This window comes from Scardinius erythrophthalmus, assembly GCF_964197995.2.
Source record: "Scardinius erythrophthalmus genome assembly, chromosome: 13".
Taxonomy (NCBI): domain Eukaryota; kingdom Metazoa; phylum Chordata; class Actinopteri; order Cypriniformes; family Leuciscidae; genus Scardinius; species Scardinius erythrophthalmus.
In genome coordinates, this window is record NC_138233.1 from 31,843,940 (window position 1) to 31,861,480 (window position 17,541).

The 17,541-nt window shown below is 37.7% G+C and overlaps 1 protein-coding gene across 1 annotated transcript in view; it reads left to right on the top strand.

Moving 5' to 3' along the window:
• The window catches only part of il1rapl2 (interleukin 1 receptor accessory protein-like 2), a gene marked incomplete at its 5' end in the record, with an annotated part of 185,030 nt that overhangs the window by 141,784 nt on the left and 25,705 nt on the right, over window positions 1-17,541 (top strand). The window contains one exon of the mRNA XM_081382112.1: window positions 16,679-16,753. Within this exon, the coding sequence (XP_081238238.1) occupies window positions 16,679-16,753 (75 nt within the window). The remainder of the gene's footprint in view (window positions 1-16,678; window positions 16,754-17,541) is intronic.

Consider the following 17,541-nt stretch of genomic DNA (forward strand, 5'->3'; position numbering starts at 1 on the left):
TTGGTCAACACACTGAATGTTTTTAGGAAAACTGTATTTCGTCCATACACAACTTTAAGCTTTACTTAAATTCTGCATGTCTTTTAAGCGAGCAAAGAAGTAAAAAATGTACAGATAGAAGGCTGTTCTAATGTTACGTCATCTTCCTTGGCAAATATTTAAATATTAACATGAGCGGGGTGGAATAAAGTGTTTAGCAGGATTGATATTCAAAACGGTAAGCACGCACTGCTTTGTTTATGGTGTGTGTATCTGCAGCCTGCAGCGTCGGTTTCCCCTTTTGAATGTATCTGCAGAAATAGACAATTGTATCATTTACACGCAGGCGCAGCACGCCCATGCTAGCTGACAGTCGGCTGTGGTTCTCTCGGTGTGTTCAAGTGCAGCTTTTTTTCCCCGACGAGCCGACAACACAGTCGGCTTTCATCAGCACTCTTTGGCGTCGGTTTGGTGTGTCCCAGGCTTTAACTGTGAAACTGATATATTTTTTTCTTATGATCCAGTTTGGTTGTCTTCAAGAAGTAATTGATTATGATTTGAATGTTTGAAAGATGGGGATAACTATCATGTCAGAATTTGACTGAATTTCTTTCGCTTTGATGCCTTAATTGTGTTTTTAAAATCAATGCACTTTAAGTGATGTGGTTTCCACCATCATGGCAGGATTGTGACTAGGTTTAGGGTTGGGGTTTGTCTTAGAGTTTGTTGAATAGGAAATTATTATAAATATGAGAGACATTTCATGTAGAAAGTGTAATAATATGTAGCAGGAGTTTGACAAAATTGTATGCATAGTCACATTTTCTTGTGAGATCAGGTTGTTGGTTTAGATATCCTGTGCTGGCCAGGGTGTGTCTTGAATAATTTTCTAAGGGTTCAGTCATGGTCTTATGATCCAGTAATGAAATTGAAAGAGTTCATTTGATCATTCTCTCAGTCTTATCATTGAATAGCAAATTCAATCAATCTCTGTGAGGACGCGGTTATTCTTGGTGGACCCTTTGCTAACTGTGTAAGATCAAATGCTTTGTAATGTCTTTCAAAGATTTCCAATTTCATTTTCCGCCCATATTAAAATCCCATTTTTGTATAACATCTTTCTCAATATGTGATTTCAAGTTGCCCTTGTTTCAGGCATTTGAGAAAATCACCAAATTAATAGACGTGATGATATTTGCATTGAATTGAACATTGAATGTTTGAGGAACATTTGATGTAGTCCATACACAACTTTGTGTGCTAACTCTAACTATATACATGATTTGGCCAAACATTATGTGGACAAAAAAAAAAATAATTAATGGCTTTTCTAGCCATTTTTGTGAAAACAAAAACTCATCTGTACATCATACAGCGATGTTCTAGAGAATTCTGTGCTTACATTGTTCCAATGGTTAGGGGAAGGCTGTTTTTCTAATCCAGCATGACATTCTGGTTTGGAAGAAGTTATTGTCCTGTGCAAAGCACAGATTTGAACTCTGCTGAACATCTTTTGGATAAATTGAAAAGCAAACTGTGAGCCATAACCCATCACACAACATCAGTGCCGATTACCTTGATGCAATGTCATTTAGGAACTAAAAAGGCCCTCCTTAAACTGATATCTAGAACAATTTTCTACAGTGTCAAGGAATAGCCAAAGCTTAGCGGTGAGTGTCCACATGCGTCCATATTATATTTAAATGTCGTGGAATAATTTAGGTAATTGGTAATAGACTGAAATATTATTACAATTTAAAATATTTTTTTATTTAAATATATTGTTAAATGTAATTTATTCTTGTGATGGCAAAGCTGAGTTTTATGAACGTTATTGATGAATCCTGATTTGTTTGTAAAAACATTTATATGCAGATTTAATGCACTAATTTGTGTGTAGGTGCAGTAAGGAACGAGACCCATGCTGCTTCAGTTCTCCTATGCCCTAAGTATGTACTTATTTTGTACCCAAAATTGCATCTTGAAACATTGTTGCAGTTCATTGTAAACCAACTTGTCAACATCCTCATACACATTTCATTTACGCTTCTCAACAATTCTTCCAGAATTAGAGATAAAAGTAGCACATTAATCATCCAGTCGTGGGTCTTTCATGCGGAGAACTCTGTTCATGGTTTTGTATAATGGTTTTGCATGGTATTTGTATGCATTTAATAATTAATGTTCAAATGGATTTGTTCTCAATGTTGTTGAACACAGATGACACTAAAAACAAATATTTTCATCATGTTCATGTAATTGATTTTTAATCACTCAACCCTTTTTAAGACTTTTCTATTTGACCACTGGTCTCATGGGAATCCGATATCTTTTTTTTACATATCTGTGTTTTTAATTCTGAAACAAAATATCATGGATCCTCCTCCAAAGGAGTTGTGGGCTGTAGTTGCCGTGTGCCAGTTTGGTTGTCTTCAAGAAGTAATTGATTATGATTTGAATGTTTGAAAGATGGGCATAACTATCTAGTCAGAATTTGATCGAATTTCATTCACTTTGATGCCTTAATTGTGTTTTTAAAATCAATGCATTTTAAGTGATATGGTCTCCACCATCACGGTAGGATTGAGGCTAGGTTCAGGGTTGGGGTTTGTCTTAGAGGTTGTTGGTTGATTTCAAAGTGAATAGAAAATGATTATAAATATAAAAGACAATTCATGTAGAAAGTCTAATAATATGTACCAGGACTTTGATCAAATTGTGTTTTTATTTCTTTTCATCTGTGTTTAGTTGTGAAATGAAATATCACAAATCCTTCTCCAAAGGGGTTGTGGGCCATATAGTAGCGTTTACACGGCCTGCACTTTGTAATTCTTGTCTCGGATATTATTTAGGGTTGGTAGTATGCAAATTGGGATGCAGGGCCAGTGTCTCATGCCAAAATGTATATATTATACATTAAAATATTATATATAAAAATAATTTATATTAAGTGCTTTAAACCAACCTTTATTGAACAATAATTACATTCATATCAGCATAAAAAATAAATAAATACTTAAACACTGTCAATATTAATTACATACAAATACTAAGATCACGTTGTTAAAATACATTAGTACGGATAAGGGGAAAGAATATATGTACAGTATAAAATTCATTATTTCAATGGAAAGTCCCTATTAAACATGGAGGGCCCTATTTTAACAATCTAAGCGCATGGTCTAAAGCCGTGTCCGAATCCACTTTTGCTAGTTTAATGAGGGGAAAAATGGTCTAAAATGGTTGTCCCTATTCTCTTAATGAGTAATATGTCGTGAGGACGTGAAAATGATAACTGCGTCAGGCTGAAACTAGCAGAAAACATTTGCACTGTGTGTTTAATAAGCAGAGTCTACGCGTGTTGTGTACCCGTCTAAAGGCACATATTACTAACGTGCCCTTTAAATAACAAAATAAATATTGCGCCATTGACTTTAGACCAGGTTTCAGTTTGTCAATGGCTCAGTCTATTTCAGTTGCTTCAACGCACAACGCGCCAACAATGCGCCCGAACACACCTGGTTTTCAGACCAGCAGCCCATGGGTGAACAGATGGGCGCAAATGGATTTGCTATTTAAACAACGTGGCGCAGAACGTGAAAATGAAAAACTGCGACGGGCTGAAACTAACAAAAAACACGTGCGTCCTGCCTGGCGCTGCATTGCACTGGGTGTATGATAGGGCCCTAATGTAATTTTCCCATTTTCTGTGACCTAACCTAAAGTGAGAGCTATATTATACTTATTATAAAGTGTTACCAGAGTTTTCCTTTTTATTTTAAATCACTTTTATTCTGAGCACCAGTAGTAGGTCTATTTGTCTGCAAGCTGAACTTTTTTGTTTTTTGTTTATGTCTATTTACATTCATTCATAAACTGGAATTTATTAATGTACACACATTTAACTATTAACTATTGGGGAATGTCAATTTTATGCACAAATGACCCTGAATTGATTCATATTTACTTCTTAATGCATCAGTGGACTGTTTCGTTGGAATGGAAATAGCTTATAAGCTACATCTTTGTTCAAATGGACCCGTGGCTCACTTCACACTCTTGAAGCCTCTTTGGGCTTGTCCTTCCTGCTGCTGTCCCAGAGGAGTTTGGAAGTGCTCCGTGAGCTCTCCACGAGTGCAAATCCTTTCAGTCTGACTGACGGCCGCAGCTCTACAACAATTTGTCCCAAATCTCTGCCGGTCTCTTGAGCTCTCTTGCTGTGAAGTGCTGGACCATTTTAACCAGCTCTAAGAGAGGTTGGTTCTTCAGGCACTTAGACCTATTTCTATGAGCAATGTATATAAATATAACAAATTATGTGGTCAGTTCCAGGAAGTCCCTTTTCTGTTTCTTAGAAATGTGTTCACTTTTTAATTGATTTTAATAAATAAATGAAAGTTAATGTTATTGACTGTATATAATGATATATTTCAGATGGTTGTGTATCCCACATACTTAAGTCATTGGTGGACATGTGTATGTAATAATTGCTCAGTCAGCACATTGCTGAAACTAGTGAATATTTCATATTTCGTAAAACACTGTGCTGCAAGTTTCTGGTGTAAACTTCCACAAAGTCATTTAGTGTGTCCAAAAATATTTCCTGGTTTTTGTTGACATGACTGTGGATACATGTATTTTTTTCACTTAAAATAAAAGGTAATGGAATAAATATAAATGTCCTGTGCAAACCTTTTTTTAATGATGCAGGGAAGAGTTTGTTGACGGTCGTAGTTGGCGAAGCATCAGATGTATGTGCTGGCTCAGGGAGAATTAAATTGGCAGGCAGAAAAAAAACCCAGACATTTTGTGTTTATTGCAAGTGCATGTGCCACAGTTCATGCTCATTAAAATAGCACTCAAGACTGCTACGCCAACTGTTTATTATATTGAGATTTTTTTATTTAAGAGGATATCTTTTAATTGAGTGCATTTTTTGTATATTCACAATATGACATTTTGTGGTCATACAGTACTATGTAGCAAAAAAAGGGTTGCAATTCTAAGCTCCTACCTAACTTGCATACTGTATGTGGATAATCCAGCCAAAATGTTTCGAAAATGATTGACTTATATTGCTGATAGTAGCTTTTATTTTGGCTATTAGTCTTTAGACATTTAATGTCTTTAGACATCAGTGTTGATTCAGTTCCGTTAATCTATTATTAAATTAGTTAAATTTGACTATAGTTAATGTTGAGCATCAGTTATTGGTTAAACATTTCTTAGATTGCAAAGTTATAAAGTGTAAAAATTGCTTGGTTAGTAAAAACAGCTTTATTTGTAAAAACAGATTTAATATCTTTATAAGGTTGAAAGTCAAACTAGGCTAATTTGCTTTCATGAACAGTTATGATTCGATGAGCCGCATTTTTAGCTCATGTAAATATGCTTCATACTCTGAATTCTATAACAACTCTTTCCCCACCAGCATTTTTGATAATTTTCCCAAAACTTTCATGGCCCCCAGAAAATGTTATTGTATGAATATCTGAACATGCAATCAAACAGAGCCTCTGCTGTTAAACAACATCATAAAAAACTAGACCGTACATTTCCTGAAGAAAATGTGAGTGGTGTTTGCAGTAGCAAAACTCTGCACTTGGTTGCTAGGGTGTTGTACATGATTGTGTAACGCTCGGTTCCCAAATGAAGACGAAGATGAATCAGATTCAAATAACAAGAGGATTTATTCCAAACGTGATAAGCCAACATACAACACAAACAATACCGGACACTAAACTGAAGAAAGGCATGAACTAAATACACAGAAGATGACGAGAGAAAGACAGACAAGTGTGAAGATCATTAGTGTCCATGGTGATTGATAACGTGCAGGTGATAGGTGATGGCTGATAGTGTGCAGGTGGGAACCGAAGAGGATGATGGGACATGTAGTGAAGACAGTGATTAACTGGTGACCATGACAGATTGCATATGAGCCAACAACTGATACAAAGATATGATCTTACAAATTTTGTGCCAATGTTAAGTCTATGGAACCTTTTCGTCCGATTTGTCGCCTGCTGGACAAACATCGTACATCGCTTAGAAAAGTCATAGCACACCTCTCCTCAGTAAACCGGTCGATTTGACACCTCATTCATGGTTTACGACAAACGTTGCGGAAGGAGTAGCGTGCCGAAGTTTAAGTATGAGAACAACAATAGTGATGCCTTGCCTTTTGCAAGCACCACTAATTATTCTAGCTTCATGTATTCTCTTTTATCAACACTAGCGTTTTTGTCAAAGACTTCAACATGCATAAGCGATGCTTTTATCGCTTGTTTCTGCTTCTTTATCACCTGTGATTTGTTTCGGAGATTCTCTACTCTTTCAGAAGATGCATAATAGCGTCCCGTAATAGCGTCCTGAAAACATGGAAAGCCAGAAAATTATGTCAATGGCGGAAAGTGTTGTCTCATAAATGATGGAAAATTCCTTCAATGGCGGGAAAAGAGTTAAAGTCTACATATCAGTATCTCCTGCAGCTTGCACTGTAAAATGTGATCAGTTGACTTAAAAAATGTGGAAACCGGTTGCCTTAAAATCATTAAGCTAAGAAGCTTCATGCGTAATGGAGTTCACATAACCTAATTTTTCAATTGCGCATGAAGTTTATTACTTAATAATTTTAAGGCAATGGGTTTCCTCACTTTTTTAAGTGAAGTCAGCTGATCACTTTTTACAGTGTGGGTAATGAACTATATAAATTAGCAATTAAGACTTAATCTGATTATTCTTAATAATGTTTCATTTATGTTTCCAATGCAAGTCAAGTCCAGAATTACAGTGATTACAGTGATTTTACCATGGTCAGGAGGTTTTACACACTCCTTTTTGTGCTGTTAGCAAATCAGCCTGTCTAACTCAAGCTCAAGCTTCAAGCACAGGGGAAAAAACAGTTTAAATCATGCATTTCTGCAGCTGCTGTCCCAAGCTTTTATTGTTGAATGTGTTGTTTTGCAAAGCATAATTTCAAATGGAATGACCTTCCATCATCATAAAAATACTGACGTACTCTTGAGAAAATGAGCGTTGAATCAGCCTCATGCTTTCAGACTCTTTTCAGAAGAGTGGGCCATACTCTGCCATGAAATTTTCATGACAGTTTAGTCAGTGAGTATGAAACAGCTGCACTCAGCAGAAGATGACATGCAGTCCACTCTATAAAGCCACATTTCTACACAATCCCAATGCAACAACACTGAGATGTAGAATAAATGATACAGCAAAGTCGGCTTCCACAGAGATGAGATGCTGAATGTGTGCAATAACAACTGTAGATGGAAAATGTGGCAATATCCAATGTTTATTGCAAAAGCAACACATGACAAGAAAAAAAAAATATTTAGGGCGAAACAAATATTTGAGTTGACTTGAACATGCATGGGGTCTGATTTCCCATTTTCACAGCAAGAAATAGAAAGGGAAGTGAAATGTTCCTTGCGGAAGGGGAATGTGCTGATCTTCCTGTGGGTCAAATGTGCTGCACCCTTTCTGTGCTCATTGGTTTTCCTTGGGTAAGAGGTTGTCCACTCGATTCTTTACGACTTCTTGTAAGACTGGTCTGTGCCAGGCCCGTTGTACATTCATTGTTGTCTTTCCCTTTTCTACTGGATGCTGGAATGATTTCTTCAGGCAGTTCACATGTTTGAGCAGTTCTTTTGTACTTTTTTGTACTTTCATCTTATTTTGATTCTTGATTGGGTCCCAGATCCCACAAGCATTTCCAAATTTTTTTCCCATTTGTTCTTCCCCCACATGCTCCAGTGAGCGCCAGTAGTTCAGCTGGCTGGGCTGGATTTGGAAGCGGTGGGGAGATGCTCTCAAGGGTGCATCACACATCTACAATTGCATAAGCAGCTTTTCATGGGCTATTTTCAGTTGCCGCACAAGCAAGGGGCTTTGCGTAGGAGTTTTGGTTTAGTCTGATCATAATGTTTCGTAAATGGAGACTACACAGTCATGTAATTTACCCGCACTTTTCTTAAAAGTCACAGTGCAGATGTACAATAAACCGGAATGTCATCACTGAAAAAATTTAGAATCGGTTTGACATGCTGAAGTTTTTAATATTCATGACGATTTTTTTCAAGAGTGCTGTTAGAGGTAGTTAACAAGAAGTAAGCATGATATCCTCTAAATCTGACATTTTTGTGCATTTTCTTCTCATATCTTCACTGTTGTTGGTGACTGCCACAATCAAAAGTCCCAAAAAGTGACCTTTCATCTTCAAACCGGAATACTGCATAAAAGACATAAATATAAGAGTAAGAGTGCTAGGGGTATATACTGTATATATATATATATATATATATATATATATATATATATATATACTGTATATATATTAGTGGGGGGTTATTGAAAATAAATTGGGGGAAAGTCACCTGAGAGGGGGAAATGCCTCCATCACGCTATAATTGGATATGATTGGTTGCGATAAATCCCGCCTCTTGTTTCCGTGCACATTCATGAATTGGTCTGAATGAACAAAATGATTGCGTTAATGGGAAGACTAATTAAAAAGTAAGTAAACAGCTCATCCACTTAGATATCACCGCTTTATCATGCCAAAATCAAACTTGAAATGGCCTGAAAACATGACAACTGTGTGTGTGTGGGGGGGGGGGGGTATTAGTGAGCCATCAGTTTAGGAAAATTAAAGGTATGTCGTTACTGTGACAGTGTACCTGTCCTGTCATATATTCCCTGTGTGCTTGTGGACTTTTATGTTATTTCCTGACGTGTGTTTTTCTGTGTAGTTTTTCATGTTGATTTAGTTCTCCAGGTGTTTCCCATTTAACCACGCCCCCTTGTTATCTTGTTTAGCTCAGTTGAATGTGTATAGTGCTTATGTTTCACTCGTGGTTTGCCTGTTGTTGTATGAGTTTGCTTAGTTCCCATGTATTACCCTGTTTCCTTGTGTTTTTTTATTTATTTGCATGCTGTATGATAAAACCAACAGTTAAGGGTTTGATTTACACTCTGCGATTTCAGCAAGGTTACCTACTCAACACTGAACGAGTAGATCGCATGAGATGTAAAGCCAAAGCTTGCGTTTTATGTGCTCACACTATACGGTCCGATCATCGAGCTGCGACTTGACTGCTCACACTATACATGTGAAATATGAGTGATAAACCCCCGTGCCGGGTTGCGCCAATGGACCATGATATTGTGTATCCAGAGATATTGTCAAAACAAGCATCAGCTATCAATATCAAGAGTATTTAGAATTTCCAATGTATGTATTAAATTATTATTAGTACTATTGTGTTATTATTAGGGAAGGCCCACTTTCATTATTAAATGTATAGGCTATTATAATTAATTTGCCACGCAATAATTTTATAGCGTATCCCCGCATAACCGACATGCGAATATTAGATAGAAGCTTAGGCCTACTCATTGAAAATTGTCTAAAAACATTTAGGTCAATTACAATGAATTAAAGGCCTATAAATAAAATTATTAACAGTCTATGTCCGAACACTGTAATAATCAGTCATCAATGAAAATGAAAAACAGCTTTATTTCAAAAACAGCTTGTTTAACATGATCATTTAACAAATTAATAAAAGAGGCACGGTAGCTACATTGTAGGTGGCTTGGAAGACGTGGGTAATATGGTTTAACCATTTTGCAACACGAACTGGAGGCAAGCAACAGTAATTTGTAGCTAGATCTACAGAACTTAAAGATCTCCCTCTTTTTGTTTTCTTTCTTGTTGCATTAAAGATGAAATGGTTAAACATCTGTTTTCACGCAGGCGCAATGAAGGTAAAACACAGAGTTTAGGGCAACTGATTCATAGCTCTGCTTCAACTGTGCAATATAGTCATGAGGAGCGACCAAAATTTCTGACATGCCAGAAATTAGTCCGACCATCCGATTGCCTGTTTCCATTTCCCATGTGTGGGTGATTTGTGTTTATGTGTTTGTTTAGATTAGTTATGTGTTCATGATTTAGTTAATAAAACTTTGTTTATAACGCACGAGTTCCCTGATTCTGTTTGCAGATTAATGTCACTTAAACAATTCCTGATCTTGCCACACGCTCTAAGCTCTGTACACGCTAAGAAATAATAATTATTCTATGGCCATGAAAAAATACCCTTGATGAGCCTCAATTTCTGTTTTGATCTGAAGTCCATGTAAATAACTCAATTATGCATAGTGTTTAATGGACCAAGCCAACATGTTTCATTGCATAATGTGAAATGAAGTTCATAATTCACCAACTTAATATATAAGAAACTAGTTTGTCCTGTATTGTATTATTCCAACTGCTTTAATGTTGGATTTGTGAGTTTTTAAAGTTGTGTATTAATAAAGAAATATAAGACAATTAATCTCTCTACTAGTAAGATACATTTGGTATTAGGAAGTATTAGGACCCACTGCTTAATTATTGAATTCATGTGTTTCAATCAGACCTATTGCCACAGGTGTACAATATAAAATAAAGCATGTAGTCTGCATTTACAAACATTTATGGAAAAAAAATGGGTCATTCTTAAGAGCTCAGTGAATTTAAGCAAGGTACTGTGATAGGATGCCACCTTTACCACTTTTGAAATTCCATCCCTGCTAGATATTCCACGGTCAACTGTTTGTGAGTGGTATTATTGGAAAGTGGAAGCATTTAGCAACAGCAGTAACTCAGCCACAAAAAAAAAAAAAACACGTAAAGTCACAGCAGGGTTACCGAGTGCTGAGGCACATGGTGTGTAAAAGTCGGCAATGCTCTGCTGATTCCAAAACGTCCACTGGCATTAATATCAGCACAAAAACTGTGCGGTGGGAGCTTCATGAAATGTGTTTCCATGGCCGAGCAGCTGCATGAAAGCCTCACATCAATGTGAGAACAATGCCAAGCGTTGGATAGAGGGGTGTAAAGTCCACCATTGGACTCTGGAGCAGTGGAAACTCGTCTCTAGGTTTGGCGGATGCCTGGAGAACGTTGCCTGACTGCATTGCACCAACTGTAAAGTTTGGTGGAGGAGGGATACTGGAATGGGGCTGTTTTTCAGGGGTTAGGCTTGGCCCCTTAGTTCCAGTGAAGGGAAATCTTAATTCTTCAGCATGCCAAGATATTATAGTCAATGTGATGCTTCCAACTTTGTGGGAACTGTTTGGGGATGGGCCTTTTCTATTCCAGCATGACTTTGCCCCAGTGCACAAAGCAAGGTCAATAAAGACATGGTTGGATGAGTATAGTGTAGAATAACTTGAATGGCCTGCACACATTTCCCACAGAAACACTCCAATATCTTGTGGAAAGCTTTCCCAGAAGAGTTGAAGCTGAAATAGCTGCAAAGAGCTGACCAACTCCATATTAATGTTATTAATGTCCTTAAAGTCCCTGTTGGTGTAATGCTCCGGTGACCCAGTACTTTTGTCCATATAGTGTATTTGCATCACAAAACTGACATGTTTGCTTACACCAAGTAAATGTTCTGAGAAGCATAGAAATCAAAGTTAGGCAGAGTGGGATAAGAAGGGGTTAGAAGATGTATATTTAAGGGAAGGGATGGAAGTGTCATTGGGGAATGGAGGCATCCGCAGAAGGGCCACAATGTCCTCAGTGTGTGAGAGGAAGTGAGGCTGTGGATGGGAAGTGATGGGTCCAGATGCGCAGGGTCAGGTGTCTAGACCTTCAAGGACAGCTGGTGCTTGCTTGTGAAAGAGAGGCATCAGCCAGGGACAAAGAGATGTGATGCTGGATACAGATCCATTGTCACACGTTCACTCCTGGAGTGATTCTGAAGTCTGCTCAGTAAGACCACTGCCAGAACACTTCAAAGTAGGCAGATCCTGCTAGACGTGAAACATGCAAGATCAATGGTCCTGCTATTTGTGATTTGTATTTGAATCTTAATAGCTACAATATCAGCTGCCTGATGCTCTTAGCAATTGAGCAATTTTCAATTGAGAGAAGCTTTTTGCACACTGTGAAATATCCAAAAATAGATATTTTTTTAACTGCAGGCAAAGACTCACAGACGATTAGTTAAACTTTTTTAAGCTCTTCCTGAGGGGGACTGATGAAAATTTTGCTATGGTTAAGTTGCATGAAACTCTGTTATCACATTACCAAAGCAAACAGGATACTGGGTATGCTTGTGCTTTAATTGAAAGTGATCTTCATACTGACCCTTTGTTTAATTTGAAGTATTTAAATGTGATGCAGAAAAGTAAAACATGACGCAGATTGCACATAAGTGATCTATTCACACAGAGAGAAACCAACATTGCTATTTGACTAATTTGATTATTGCAAGTTTGCAAAAAGCCTAGTTTTTGTATATTCCAGTGTTTGAATATAGAATATTTGAATATCAATATGGAGAATCTGTTTTGCATGTTTGAGAGAAAAGAGTGATGTTGCTGCAGAATCTGCCTCGGTTTAATTTTTTTATATATAATTACAGTTTATTACAAGTGTAATCCATGTAAATTGTTCACCCTGATTCTTACGCTTTTCATTTTACATTTTTTCACCCTTCTCACATATTCTCTTATCTTAAAGAAGAACTTTGTGTCAATGCATTAACTACAATGAAACTTTCAAATAATCATTGATCATTTTAATATTTTGACAGTAGACTTTTTTAAAAGACCAGGTAAAACTGCAACTGTTTGTCAGAGGATATTGTTTTGGACCTGGTGTATTTTATTCTGTGATTTAATTAACTTGAATGGTGCGTTGCTAACATGGATTCTAGAAGATTCTTGCAGGCTTTTCTTCTGGGCAGACACACAGATAGCAGCAGAAGTGAGAGGGGGTGGTGAAGTATTGCACAGGGAGCTGTTAGGGAAAAAACGAGAGGGGTGGGTGGAACGGAGAGCGGCACAATCTGATGAAACGGATACGGGTGAGCCGGGTTATCCTTGTCTATATCACCTCTGCCTGGATCTGCCATTGGTTCTGACTTTGTGGTCATTTTGTGAGAAAATTTTAAGAATGATTTTTCTTTAGTGCTGTAATTCTGTGCACTGTAGCATTGTAGCTTGTCTTTTAAAGGGATAGTTCACCCAAAAATGAAAATTAGCCCATGATTTACTCACCCTGCAGCCATCCTAGGTGTATATGACATTTTTTTGACTAGGTGTATATGGCTCTTCCAAGCTTTATAATGGGAGTCAATTAGTATATTTTTTGGAAGTCCATCAAAGCGCATCCATCCATGATAAAAGTAATCCACACAGCTCTGGGGGGTTAATAAAGGCCTTCTGAAGCAAAACAGTGCGTTCGTGTAAGAAAAATATCCATATTTAAAACTTTATCGACTAAAATGACTAGCTTCCAGCAGACGGCCGTACGCCAAAAGAGAAACACTTGACGATGTATGACGTAGGCTGTAGGAGTAACGTAAGCTTTGACGCCTCTCGCAGTTCAACAGGGCTGGGCAACCGCATTCGTCATTACATTGTGCATCAAGTTCAAGGGTTATTCTTTTGTCGTAAATCGATGCGTATGGCCGTCTGCCGGAAGCTAGTTATTTTAGTCTATAAAGTTTTAAATATGGATATTTTTCTTACGCGAACGCATCGCTTCACTTCAGAAGGCCTTTATTAACCCACCAGAGCCATGTGGATGATTACTTTTATCATGGATGGATGCGCTTTCATGGACTTCCAAAAAAGTATACCCATTATAAAGCTTGGAAGAGCCAGGACATTTTTTAATATAACTCTGATTGTATTTGTCTGAAAGAAGAATGTCATATACACCTAGGATGGCTGCTGGGTGAGTAAATCATGGGCTCATTTTCATTTGTGGGTGAACTATCCATTTAATGGCCCATAGATAGTCTAAATGAATTCACTTTACTCTTGTGCATCTAAAACATTTGGAGCTGCCCGAAGAGACCCAGCTATTGCCCCTTCAGATGCCCCTAAAGTCATGTTCAGATAGCATGTTAGTCCCTTTAGCAGCTCAAGGCAGGCCCGGGGTGGGTAATCGGGAGAATGGGGAGAATTCCTGGTGGGCCGCTTCACTTTTGGGCCGGTCGAGGATTTTTTTATTTTTATTTTTCATATTTGTCACGTTAGTTACAGTAGGCTACACACGTTCCGCATTCTGACACCGCAGCGCGCAGCCTCTGCATGGGTTGTATCATGTGAGGGAGTTCTCCCCTCCCCTCCTATAGGGTTGGTTGGGTCCATAGCCCGTCTTTTCAAAACGTTTTCTCAGGTAGGCTACCGCGGCACTCCCTACCGATAGCTGGGCCGGCCCTACCGTAACGGTACGTGTCAGGGAGGATGGATGGGAGGAAGAGGCCAGGAGGTATGGAAGCTTGTTTCCGCCACAGAATAAAACATTTTAAAAGATAATTGCGACTTTTTATCTCACAATTGCGAGTTTACATCTCGCAATTCTGACTTTATTTCTCAGAATTGCGAGATATAAAGCCAGAATTGCGTGAAATAAAGTCGCAATTGCTTGTTATAAAGTCAGAATTGCGAGATATAAAGTCAGAATTGCGTGAAATAAAGTCACAATTGCGTGTTATAAAGTCAGAATTGCGAGATATATAAAGTCAGAATTGCGTGAAATAAAGTCACAATTGCGTGTTATAAAGTCAGAATTGCGTGAAATAAAGTCACAATTGTTTCTTATAAAGTCTAAGTGAATTATTATTTAACCTTTACGTTATTTGTTGAACCATGGTATTAATACAAACTACACAATAGTAAGAGCTGAACTGTTGCTTCATTTATCCAATTTGGAAAAAGCGCTAATTTGGAATTCCACCATGAAAAAAGTGAGCCGGTCTTGGGCCTGAAACTCCCGGGCTGAAAAGTGGCCCCACTCCGGCCCTGGCTCAAGGCATATAGTTAGGGTAGTTTTTATCTAAACTCAGTTTGCCAGAGGCTAATGACAGTATACTGCAGAGATTTAGCTTAAAGATTTATTTACTCAGCAGACCCAGTTACATTCGAACAATGTAATCTAAACATCAAGAGGACTTAATTTTCCTAACATTTTATTTGTTAATAAGGGGAGCTGTTAAAAAGTAATTCTGCCCATGAAAAATCCGAAGTCAGCTAAATAAATTGTGCTGTGGTTTTTGCATCATTGTAACTAATTGCATTGCTCCAGAGACATTGTACAAATACAGAGAGTGGAGAAAGCCAGTCCTCTTCACAAGTATTGAATAAACACATTCTCATTGTATTATAAACACATCACCGGGGTTCACAAATATCTCTAAACTTTACTGACATGGCATTAACTGACATCTGCTCACCGACGTGTGCGTTTGATCCCAGAGTAGCTGCAGGAGAAGAAGGGTTTGAGATGTAAAAGGAGTGTGAGCTGATAAAGACGTGTCGATGCAGAAAGGGTGGTCTGGTGAACCGTCCGGTCTTCTGTTGACAAGAATGATAGCTTTCATTTGCATGCTAAAGCGGCAGCTGCCCCCTCAAGATGGATGAGGGTCTTGACCTCATCTCTCTCTTTTTGCAGTATTCCTGCACAATAGAGAGAGACAAGATTGTAATGAAAGGATAAGCATTTATATGGCACATACTGTGATGAACCCAAACTCTGCTTGTAAGGTGACCTCAAGGAATTGAGCCTGTCTGTCCTGAAAATTAGCTCAGTGGACAGTAGCATACAGCGGTGATTCTAATTTAAAACTCAGGTGGCAACAAAATCATACAAAAAACATTGACATTTATCCATATTTCTATTTACTGTGCGCTTTTTTTTTTTTTCATTTAATTTCTATACACAATACACATTGTTTCAAAGCAGCATTGCAAAAATTCATAATATAAATCTTTATAATACCTTATTGCCTTCTAGTCCACATTGAGCAGTGTAGAACTTCATGGGCAATAGTATAGTTTACATTTGTTGATGATATAAATAATCAACCAGACTGAGATTTGTTATTAGTACAGTATATCACTTTATGTGAGTATGTGTATGGGGCTTTTGAATGCTTGAATCTGATTGGTTGACGAACGTTCTAAGGTGTGCAGTTATTTTCAGGGAAACGCATGGCTAAAGTAATTTCAGGCAGGTCTTGACTGCATTACATGTCCATATCACTTCGCCAAATGATTTCAAAGGTTCTTACAGCCTACAACAGCAAAAGAACCAAAACCCACAATGCAAAGCAAAGCAAATAAATATAGTAAACAATAGGATAAAATTATTTCCATGTTTTTTTTGCCACAAAATTACTTTTTATTATAAACGGAAAGCACATACTCTCTTTCTCCTGCTCTCTCTCCCACTCAAACGCACACACGGACACACACTCACACAGAAATTTGTTGTTAGCGCTGCTCTGACTAAAAGCTACTTGACATTTCTCACTAGCGAGGTAATAACTACGCTGTTCTTGGAGCAGATAAACGTACAGTTTCGCTATTCTCTCTCTCTCTCTCTCTCTCTCTCTCTCTCTCTCTCTCTCTCTCTCTCTCTCTCTCTCTCTCTCTCTCTCTCTCTCAAATTTGACCCTGTTCACTGACTTTACATGTAAAACGTACTGAATTGCACAGCGCTCAAGACATGCCGCTCTTCAATAGGGCCCTAAATTGCTTTGGAGAAAGCGTCTGTCAAATGTATAAATTACTTTTAGATGGACTAGACAGCAAAGAGGATGTAGTTTTGAGTTATTGAGATAAATGTTTCATTCAGTGCCCGATTGCTAATGTGTTTATTGTTTTGCAGCTCTTCTTACAACCAGACCACCAAAAGTCTTGTTCCCATCAGAGAGACAGGCGACTACTGTAGACGTCCAACTCGGTGAGTCCTCACAATCTCAGTCATGCCACCCCATCTCTAAAACACACATCCACATGCACAGATACACAAAGAGAAAAAGATTTTTCTTTTATTAAAGTGCTTACAATCATGCATGATTAATATGGCAGAAATAAAACACAAACAACAAATGCTGAGAATCACAGAGCTCCTGACCTTGATTCCATAAAATCCAAATGAGAGTTTTATGGCATTGAATCCATTTCTGCTTACTTTGAAGTCATTTATACGCTCCTATAAAATGACAAAATGTAATTTAAGCAGATATATATGCTTTTAAAACAGCCCTAAAATATTGATAACATCTTTTTCTGTGGGGACACATAGACTTGTTTCTGTCCAATAAAATGCTCTCTAGAATGAGAATATCCCTCCTCCTTGTTTATAAATAGCATGTGCACAGATCTGATACTACAACAGTCAGCAGATACTGTAGTAGCTCAGACATAAAATCATAAGCAAATAGTTTGACATCCTCCTATTAGGACGCATCATTCCAGCCACGGCTCTTTATCAGAACCACCACTCACATATAATGTATATTGTGGCCGTTCATTGATGGTACAACCTTTCAAGGGTGCTTATGTTATCCTGCGCTGTAATGTAAATGCTATTTTAAGTATTATTAAGTATCCAATTATTAATTATCTACAACAAGTTTATATAGCATATCATAATTTCCTCCATATAAGTACCGCATATATGGGTGGATACGATATACTTGGCCTTCAAAGGTTTCTACTGTTTTACAACACTTATAAGGAAACTTC